This window comes from Rhodamnia argentea, chromosome 6, assembly GCF_020921035.1.
Source record: "Rhodamnia argentea isolate NSW1041297 chromosome 6, ASM2092103v1, whole genome shotgun sequence".
Classification (NCBI taxonomy): domain Eukaryota; kingdom Viridiplantae; phylum Streptophyta; class Magnoliopsida; order Myrtales; family Myrtaceae; genus Rhodamnia; species Rhodamnia argentea.
Window position 1 is genome coordinate 16182695 of NC_063155.1, and position 10988 is coordinate 16193682.

At 37.8% G+C, this 10988-nt stretch overlaps 3 protein-coding genes across 3 annotated transcripts; all 3 read left to right on the forward strand.

Annotated features, from left to right (window-relative positions):
- The first annotated feature begins 1162 nt into the window (after positions 1-1162).
- Positions 1163-2439, forward strand: LOC125315505. The gene is made up of 3 exons (XM_048280667.1): positions 1163-1473; positions 1886-2080; positions 2203-2439. Exons 1-3 carry the CDS (start codon positions 1273-1275, stop codon positions 2437-2439), a joined length of 633 nt encoding a protein of 210 aa, XP_048136624.1. The 5' UTR covers positions 1163-1272.
- A 320-nt stretch (positions 2440-2759) lies between these two features.
- LOC125315577 lies at positions 2760-4610 on the forward strand. The gene is made up of 3 exons (XM_048280886.1): positions 2760-2798; positions 2981-3354; positions 4036-4610. Exons 2-3 carry the CDS (start codon positions 3024-3026, stop codon positions 4545-4547), a joined length of 843 nt encoding a protein of 280 aa, XP_048136843.1. The 5' UTR covers positions 2760-2798; positions 2981-3023; the 3' UTR covers positions 4548-4610.
- A 4593-nt stretch (positions 4611-9203) lies between these two features.
- Positions 9204-10061, forward strand: LOC125315578. The gene is made up of 2 exons (XM_048280887.1): positions 9204-9258; positions 9417-10061. The coding sequence occupies exons 1-2, from the start codon at positions 9212-9214 to the stop codon at positions 9853-9855; spliced, it is 486 nt and encodes a 161-aa protein (XP_048136844.1). The 5' UTR covers positions 9204-9211; the 3' UTR covers positions 9856-10061.
- Positions 10062-10988: the final 927 nt, after the last annotated feature.

A 10988-nucleotide genomic window follows, 5' to 3' on the forward strand; every position in this document is an offset into this window, starting at 1 on the left:
TGTGCTACTTGGACTTTTTCTCGGAGTGATAGGGTATGCCAATACCGCCGGTTAAGTCCCCAAGACGCGATCGTTGGAAGTCGAACTTGGGATCTCATCGGTTTAACTATCTAAGGCCCAAGAAGCTCAACCAACTTGTCGCCTCGTTGGCATGTGCTGCTTATTAAAGTTTACATATTCTAATATTTCTTTTCTCATATATATGTCAAATTTTCCAAATTGGATCCGCTATTACGGTAGTTTTTAGGGTCCAACAAGAGTTTGCGTATTTTCAGACCGTTCTCATGACTGATGGGACATCTCACAAATCATCCTCTGTAATTTAGAAAGAATTACTTATAGGTCGCTTAAAATTATGTACGAAAACATTTAGGAAACCTTTGCAAATGAAACCCAAAAACTGATAGGCCAAGGAGTGCTTGACATTTTCTACATACTATTTTTGGCAGCTTTACATTAACAAGGGGAAAAAAATATTGGCAAGTGAGACGAAGATATTTGAACTCGGAATACTTCTTTGATTCATGCAAAATTTTATAAAATCACTTCCAGCTGTTCAAAAATTTAAACTATTAAATGGATGAATTGCTTGATGTTCAAATATTCATAAAATTCATAGCGCAAAGATCAAAATAGTTTTCCTTCCACAAACATAATCGTTAAAAGCCAGCAACAAATTCAAAATTACTTTCATCATCTTTTCAACATAAAAATAAGAGACCCATATGCATGTGTGTGTATATATATCCTTCAAATTTGTTCCTTCATCCTGCAACAATTCTCCGTGCCCTCCTTCGTCTCTTCGTTTGACAAGCTCTTGAGTGATTTGCAAGTACGATTTCCAACAACTATTCAGTTCTCCTCAATTCGCCTAAAACAAATTCTTGTTTCACCTCAATCTCTTAAAGAAAGGAAACATCAAAATCAGTGTCTTACTAAAAAAAAGGAGGAAAAATGTGTAAAATAAGGGACGGAATTATCGTTATTTGAATGAAAAAAAACGAAAAAGAAAAAGAAAAAGGGTAAAAGCTCCATAACTATATAATCCGTCCAGCGCTAGGAGTACTAGGACTCTTTGTTCGCCAACCAAATTTCCTCTCGCGCTTCTCTCTCTCTGTGGCCTGATTACAAAATAGAGCTCCTTCAATCGACCAAAGATTCAGGTGTTCCGCCTTTTGATTTAGTGGGGTTTCTGGGGGGGTGGTTTTTTAGCTATTAAGATTTCTGTTCTTCTTACGATTTTCCTTTTTGGCCATTGAAGAGAAAGAAAGCATGGCGAGTGACGGAGGGGGAGAAGACCTTTTGGACTGGTTGAGTGCTATAGAGTTCCCGTCACTTGATCAGCTCCTTTCAGAGGAGGGTTTTCCGATGGCTGAACCTTCGGATGATGGTGTTTCTGGGGCGCAAGATAACAATGCACAGACCGCCGATCAGCAGCGTACTCAAACAGCAGTTGCGACACCACACGCACAGGTTCTCTCTTTCTCGGGTGTTCTTCTTTTTCTCATGGCTTGATTAATTCCTCTCATTATAGGGAGAGGACCGTAGAAAGAAGGCTAAAGTATTCGGGGTCTCAAACAGATATGTTTGAGGGTTTTTTAAGGGACGTAATATTTAATTAGATTTTCAACAAGATTGTCAATGGCATAATAGATGAGTTAGGTCTTAAAGATTCGGTCTTGGTTGCTAGTTAGATACGTTCTTCGCATCATGATATGGCTTTGGAGATTTTGATTAACTGCAAGTGAAAGAAATAACAAGTAATAGGCCTGTGCATGCTTGACCGTGCATGGCATACACCGGAAGACTTTTTTGTTTGTTTCCGGTGACGTGATCTGCCATCTTTTCAGGGCGATCCCGATGACGTGATCTGCCATCTTTTCAGGGCGATCCCGATAGAACTCTCGAGTCTTTGAGCGCACTCAACTTAAAATGTGAGAAGACAATTTTTATGCTCAAGAAAGCTGAAGCCGTATGTTGTGAGGGACGAGTCGATCGTCAAACATGGAAAGCACTCGGGTCTCAAATGTTCAAGGCCAAAAGCGAACCGTTTAGCGTCCTCAGGATCGGTAGATACGAGGTATGTTTTCACCTTATATGCATATATGTGAACATGTACGTTTGGAAATTCCCATTTAGTCATCAAATTGGGATTTCCTCTTTCGGAATTGTCCCGTGATTTTCGTGTGGAAATATGTGCAGATACGACCTCGATACTCGTCTCATTTGATAGCAAAGTGGTACTACACGAAGAAACGGTTAAACTGGGAGATACTTGAAAACGGTCTGAAGAAGAAGATTGAAATAAGCTGGCCAGATATTTCGGCGATGAGAGTTGAATATGGTGACGATGTGGAAATTCTAGAAATCGAGGTGTCACACTTAACCTTACATTATGTTTCTGCCAAATTTCTTTTCCATGATTGGATTCAACGATAGTTCATTAAGTCATCTTCTTTGCCCTTGCCATGTTCCTATAGCAGTCTAAGAAATGTATAAAAGCGCTACCTTCTCAACTTCTTATCATAAGCTTTATATTGCCATGTTAGAAACTTCGTGTTCAAAACATCTACTATGAACGTGCACAACTCTAGCTCGCACAAAACAACATCAGCGTTACTATTTCAACGGTTACTTGATATACACATATACTCTTTGCAGCGTGTGCTAACATATTAGGCCTATTTTCAGTTATACAAGCCGCCTCATTTTTACTGCGAGACCGAAGTACACCCCAAAAAGCATACCTCTTGGAAGCCAAGTTGCGATTTCACTTATGGTCAAGCTTGCACTTACAGGTACATCATGCTGTCCTGATCAAAATTGGGCAACCCCTTGATCACCATCTATTATTCTATTTCAACATGGAAAAAATATCGGATGATACAAGCCCCTCTTATTAATATCTAATATGATAGAAAATTTGTACATATATATGTCTATTTATGTTGTTTTTTTTTTTTTTGGGTACCCTTATAAGGAGGCACCATCTTGAGTTTCCTCGAGGCACACTAGAGAGAAAAATGGAGCCACTCTTCTTCTTGGACTCTCGTTTGAGGGAACTAACCAGAAGGCCATTCCCAAGTTCCGAAAGTCCATTCTTTCTGGATTATATTACCGATGCACCGCAATCGGCACTGCGATTAATCAACTCTGAACTGATTCACCTGCACCATCATCTTCCTCCTAACCCTTCAAGTGTTCCTACAAGCTTGGCCGATGATGAACCAATGATTTTGATTCAAGAATACCAGAGACGATCACCACATGTGCCACCGCCGTTGATCAACTCTCAGTTGCTTCAACATCATCAAATGCCGGCATTTGAAAATTCACTCTCTTCACGAGTCCCAGGTACTTAACGATTAGTGATTTCCCATTCATCTTATATAGCAGTTTTTCGGTTAATATGCTTAACAGAAAAGTTGCAGCTCATGTTCTTTCACTTCGCTAAATTTACTAGATCCCTGTTATGAACATGATGTACATACTATAATAGAAGCCTATTCGCACATTAATGCGATAGAAACAAACGTTAACCTGATATAAAAAAAAAAAAAATGACGAATTTGCATCAGTTTGAACCGTAAAAATGGGAAATTTGCTAATTAATATTCTTTATTTGAGGTCGTTAGTACTTGCTTTAGTAAATGGCATTTCTCTCTGGACACATCCCGTGGTGCATGGTATTAACAATTTGTTAAGGACCTTTTACTTAATCAATGATGATCATAACAGGGCGTCCTATGTAGGGGAGAATGAGTAATGTTCTTCGTTTTTCTCATTGTATTATTATGTGATACATCAAGATTGCCACGTCGCTAGATAAATAAATTTTAGGTTAGTCTTGTAATAAGGACCGTTTGTTTATGGACATAGATGACCATATTAAATATCAGAGAATGTGATCTTACCAAGATACAAAATGGTGCATTTCTCTATAACAAATATGGTCATTTTCTTTAGCATTTTTTTTTTAATTTCTAACCAAAGCAAGCCCAAGAAAATAAAGTTCTTTGTGTCTTGTAAAACCAGATTATGGCTATGTACCACCTCCATCGTTGCCGAGACACGGAACGATCTTCACTGGACAATACATGGGACACTCGCTGGGTGAGCAAAGTATAATGCCTTCGAGTTGTAACTCCTGCCAAGTCACGACGGCCACCAGCCATGGGCTCGAGGGATACGATTACAATAACAACCCCAGCCCGATGAACTTTGCTCATCCGGGGAACAATCAAGGCATCGTCAATCAAGACATGGGGCATCATCTAGGATTCGCTTCATCATCGAACGCTACGGGAATGGATGTGCATTCGAGCTCAAGTTATTGCCCCATAACTTATCGTAATCATCAAAGTGGCCAGGAAGGGCCGATCTACCCGGAGCTAGGGTCTAACCATTATCGTAACCATGAAGATCATCAGTACATGGTGGGTTACAACACAGCCAATTCCGTTCCAAATGAACACATGAATGGAGATGACGAGGTGAGGATGGGGAGTTGTTTCTGGGGTGACAAGCCACCCCATTTTATGCCTTAGAAGAGGGTGGAGGGCATTCACATGACATTGGTTTTCCTCCATTTCACTTCTTGTTCTATTGAACTTTATATGTCCGGTAAACTCTTATCTCTTTTTCTTTTTTTGGAAGTTGGAGAAATTTCATGTTATTCTCCAATAATGACGATGGAAAGCTTTTCTTGTGTTTTAGTTCTGTTAAGGGTAGTGGCCAAATTGATGGGTCTCGATAAAGTTGTTATTCCCCATTTATACATCTCTCGTTTTTGTTCAGACAGAGATTTTAAAGTTGCAATATAGATTTCATTATTCACCTTTCTGCACTTTTTTTTTTTTGGTCAAAACCTTTCTGCACTCATCTTTCCATTGTTTGTCATTTATCCAATTGGAGTTTGGGTACTTCCGTATAACAATCTAGTCATGCTGTTGTTTAATAAACCGATTTTGGCATCGCATTTTGTATTTCTAGTTTTATCTGCAACGAGAGTAAACTGACAACTATATTCCTGATAAATAGTTCAATAAGACAAATGACATAGCAGACGTATCTAGAAATGTGCCGAGGAATATAGAAAATGTAAGAATACTAGACAAGCTCACTAACAAGTCGTCTTCATATGTAGTTACTGAAATTCAGTGAAATCTGTGGTCCGGTTACTAAAATTTTGATTTCAATCGCCAAAGGTAATAGATTATTTTCGCGATCTTCAATCGGAATATGATCAATTTTCCAGCGTGGCCAAACGTCTAGATGCCACGTCATTGCCAAGTGGGCATCATGTTATCCTGAATTTTTATTAGTTCCATCCAAATTTATCGCTTTCAAAAACAAAAACAAAAATTGAAATCTATTGAGACCAGCTATTGCAATGAAAGTTGAGTGATGTAATTGTAAATAGTTAATATCACAAAAAACCCCAAACTGGTATACTTATAACAACTTTGCACCAAATTATTTTTTTGACCACAAAAAATTCTAAATTGGTACACATATGGCAAATTTATCCCAAACTAATTTTTTATCACAAAAAATGCCAAGCTATTTTTTTGTTCACCAATAAAGGAAGGAGGATTAAGATTGCTTGATTTAAACATATGGAATAAGGTACAATTAGGTTGCATGCTATGGAACCTCTTCAATCGTTCATCCTCTTCTCTTTGGAATATATGGGTTCACAACACCAAATGCAGAGGCACTCCAATTATCCATATCAACAATAGGGGCAATATGGCTTGGATTTGGCAATTTCTCCTTAAATTGTGATCTGTTTTAACCTCGGTTATCCATAGCTCATGTTGCCGAGAAATCTATGATGAACTTAGACATGTGGGGCGGGTTGTGGAATGGTACTACCTAATTTGGACCAACGACATTAGCAAACACAATTTTATTGGCTGGTTTGTTTGCAGAAATAAACTATCGACAGTAGATATTGTTGGCCAATGGATGTCTTTAGTTGATATGTAGTGTAGCTTTTGTAGAGCTGGTATAGAAGATGGAACACATTTATTCTTCCAGTGTGAGTGGACTGGCAGCATATGGCGCAATATCCTTACACAACTTGGGATTATACGTCCTTCGGGAGGATGGGATAAGAAACTTCAATGGGTGATTAGGGCAACAATAGGAAAGGAACTGGCGGCAAAACTCCTCAAGGTATCCTTTGTAGCAACCATATGTGGTATTTGGATGTAGCGCAACCATAGGCGATTTCAAGACAAGTCAATTAATATCCAAATTATTTTGGCCAACGTGCGTAAAAATGTAAGAGGTAGAGCTTCGCTCTATCAAAAAAAGTAATCCTTCCTAGTCAAATGTGGTTTTGGCTACTTTGTGGAGACTACCTACCTTTATCTTTTCAAACTACTAGCACTATCAGTAACGCTAGGGGATGCCCCTAAACTACTGTACTTTATTTGCTTTGTAATACTTATATTTTTCACAAAAAAAAAAAACCTAAACTGGTACACCTATAAAAAATTTACCCCGAACCATTTTATTAATAATAAAAAATCCTAAACTGGAATATATGTGATAAATTTACCTCCAAACTATTTTTTTACCACAAAACATTCAAATTCGGTACATTTGTGACAAATTTATCCTTCGCTATTTTCGGTTAAATTGAGTTAATACCACGAAAAATCTCAAACTAATATACATGTGACAAAAAAAAGATAAAATCCCAAAATGATATATCCGTCAATTGCCAAGTGTCATCTAACTCAGCAATTTGATTGTAAAATTTAACGAAAACTAACGGAGGTTAAATTTGTCATAAGTGTATCATTTTGGGGTAAAATTGTCACAGATGTACCGGTTTAGTACTTTTGATGGTAAAAAAAAATGGTTTAGCATAAATTTGTCACAAGTGTATAAAAAATAGTTTTGGGTAAATTTGTGATGGGTAAATTTTGTGATAGGTATACCAGTTTGGAGTTTTTCGTGGTATTAATCTAATTATAAATTGACCCACCTTTGACCAAAGGACATTTTTTTTCTTAAAATTTAATAGTTTGGTATTATTGACCCAATTATTTAAACAATAAAACTCGCTTGCAAAACTAGGAATTGATTATGCAAGTCAAAAGGCAGTGCCAAGTGGATTTATATTTCAGATTTATTTATTTTGTGAGATTTGAATGAAGGTATATAACTCTTTTTCATATAAAATGAAAATTTTCCTTCTAATATAATGAAAAAGAGGGCAGATGATGTGATGCACAATAACACATTGCATGCAGCTTCAACACTTTAAGTGGTGAACTTTGGCTTGGACAACATAGTTGATGTAGAACAAGCGGCGTGCGATTTCTTGAAAAAACGTGATTGGCAAAAATTAGGTTGATTTCAGCGATTTGGGGCTGGCGAGCTCGGACTGCGCTCAAATTCAGTTGGCTGAAGCGAAACGGCCTTATGATCAATAAGCACGGCTTTGCCATGACGTAAGATGGATTTTCGCGTTTCGGAGTCTTTTAAATAGGTTTTCGAGCAGTTTTCTATTTTAAGCAACTTTGCGATATATCCGATCGTGATATTTGATTTGAATTTTGTTTGATTTGATTTGATTCTCATTTGATTAGGAATAGATTTGATTCGTATTTAATCTCTTAAGGAATCCTACCTATATAAAGGATATCCGCCCTATGTAATTGGTATTATTATTCAATCAATTTCAGTATATGCTTTGGAAAGCTTTTCTTGTTAACTCTTCCCCCGCGTCAATAGTGCTTTCGAAGCAAAGAATTTCTTGATACATGTCGGATAATGCAAGGAAATAGTCAAAGCAATCATATACATTCAGACTCCATTTATTTCACGAAAAATGAGCGATTTGAAAATATTTTTCTAAAAATGATTGCTTATATCTCTTGAAATAATTAGTAAATGAAAGCGTTCTTATTATTCATAATAACTTATACGCACATTTTCATAAACGATAAAAAAAATTCACTTATTCATTTTTGCAAGCGCTACAACCGATTATTTATAAAAAGAAAATATTTTTTAAATTAATCATTTTTCGTGTAACAAAACGAATCCAGCTTACCTTGCTCTGAATGAGAGCCAATAAAAGAGACGCCAGCGGAGCGAAGTCCTGTTGCCCTCTGCAAGTAAAACAAAAAGGTAGTTAAAGTTTAGCGGCTATTCAAAGAAAGCAACGGTCTGCTATGCGAGTCACTCAGGTGTATATAAAGAAATTAAAACTGAAATCAAGAAGTGATTTACCTCAAATTTGTTTTCATCTTCTTGTTCACTCCACATTTTACGTTTGCTTCGTTCTGCGAGTAGGGTTTCTGCAACTCTACTTCTGATTCTTCTCCCAAAAGCTTTCTTTTCATTAGTGAAGAGGAAAATCGATTGGCGCGGGAGGCGAAGAAGATCTTCGAAATTGTGGAGTGATATAGAGCTTCCGTCAAGTGAAGAGCTTTCTCCATCAGAGGATCTTTCCGAATAGCATCCATAATTCGATGGCGAATCCTTCCAATGACCATGGCCATCCGATTGATCGTCTCTCGAGTGAACCGCTCCAAGTTCAAAAATTCAAGTCCAAAAATGAGTGGATTTCTCTCCTTAGGATTGGCCAATACCAGGTACAATTATACCTTACATGCCTGCGTGTGAAAAATATGTATACATGAATTTCTGCACTATAGTTGAAGTGTGTTTCGTACTTTAAGACTCTTGTGCCATTTATGTGGAAACATTGGCAGATACAGTGGTCTCGAAGGGAAACTCATCTGACGGCAAAGTGGTATTACGGAAGAAAACAATTGAATTGGGAGATAATGCAAGACCGTCTGAGGAAAAAAATCGAAATAGATTGGTCCAACATTTCAGCCATAAGAGTTGATTACCGTGGTGACCTAAAGATTCTTGAAATTGAGGTCCAACGCATAACCTTAATTATGGTTTTGATCAATTCTGTTGATGATATAATCGTATATTCATATCCTTTCCTTTTCATTATTCGATAGTTGGGTAAGAAAGAAAGAATCTCTACCTTGTCCATTTTTTTTTTGTGTTACCTTGTCAACTTTATTGTCATGTTCACATACTTGAGTGTAGACGTACATTCAATATCCGGCATGTGTACATGCGCAAATGTACCAATGTATCCAACTTTTTGTTACAGTTATACCAACCGCCTAATTTCTACAGCGAGCTCGGAGAACGCGCCAAGACGATGATGCCGATTTCAGATTTCACCGGTGGTCAAGCTTCCACCTACAGGTAAACACTATGTCCTCCTGCTCGAAGTTGTGCGACCTCTTGATTTGCGGTCCATTTGATGTAACTTGTTCTTGTATAGTATAACGATATATGGGATAACGCAATACGTGAGCAAATTCTTGTGACATTTGTATGGTGATTTAACTTGTTTTAAGTAGGATTCACCACCTTGAGTTTGCTAATGACACACGACTGGAGAAAAACATGGAACCGCTCTTTTTCTTGGACTCTCGCTTGAAGGAATCGACCGAAAGGCACTTCCCAACTTTGGGAAGTCCATTTTTCGTCGATCTAGAACTGAGGTTGGGACGTTCGCCGCGCAACGAGATGAATCAAGTCGACACGGGGCGTCATTCGGGACTCGCTTCGTCATCGAATCCCCACCGGGATCTGGCACTGGGCCTTCCTTCCAGCTCGAGCCTCACAACAAGTGATTGTGCAGGACGTCCACCAGACGGTGAGCAACATGACAACAGGAACACCGAGCAGTTGGCGAAGATGAAAAGCAACGAGCCACACACGAACCGTGTCGATGATCCCGATAGTCATTATGGGCCGACCGGTGCAGAGCTCGTTTCTAATCCTCATCAGGATTAGACGATGTCGATCGTCGTCTTCATCAGTTCGTGGGGAATCACGTCACAAGTGGTTACGCCCCAAGCCACCCCCATTTGATGCCATAGAATAGAGTGGGGCATACATGACCTGCTTTCTTCTTTTTCTGTCAAAATGAATTGGTTTCTCTATGTTCAAGAGAAAGACCTTTTGAAAGTTCTATTCCTTTTGCTTTTAGAGAAACTCAATTGCAGCTTACATGGATGCTTTTTAATGGTCTTTTCTTCTTGTTAATTGCAGCCATGCAAATGCAAACGAATGCTAGAACAGGCCTGGTAAATTACTAAAGAAAACTTGATTCCGTTTAAATTCATTGTTATAAATATAAGAGTCTTTTGATAATGTCTGGAAACACATTTGATTTCGTTTAAATTCATTGTCATAAATATAAGAATCTTTTGATAATTTCTGGCAACGCATTATTGTCCTTTTTTTTTTGGGCAATTATTGAATATGCATGTGTCTCGAACGTAATGCTAGAACAATGTGCCAAAGCAATCGATAGATTTGCTAAATTCACTAGACCGTTGTTATCAATACGACATAGATACTAGAGTAAAAACATATTCGGACATTAATGCGATAGTAGCAAATCGGAACATGATAAATTTTTTTTGACGAACTCGCATCACTTTGCACCATTAAAAAGGGAAACTTCGCAGATTTGATCCTAAAATATTACCTTATTAATTTGATGTGATCAGTACTTGTCTAGTTGTCTTCAGCAAATGGCGTTTTTCTCTAGATACATCCCGGCGTGGATAACATTAACAATTTGTTAAAGACCTTTTAAGGTCGATAACTAAAGACCGTAACATGGGGGACAACGAGTGATATTCTTTATTTTTTTTCTTCATTGGGTTATTATATGACACATCAAGATTGCCACGTCGCTAAATAAATCAATTTGTAGGTTAGTCTTGCAATAAGGTCCATTGCTATATGTGAATAGTTGACCAAATAAAATACTATATCATGTTTAATCCACGGGAAGCTAATATCAGAGAATGAGATCTCACCAAGATACAAAATGTGCGTTGTGAATAATGCGGACATGCTTTTCTTTTTGCATGCTTTTCCCTTTTCATATATCTCGTGTCTTCTAAAACCAGATT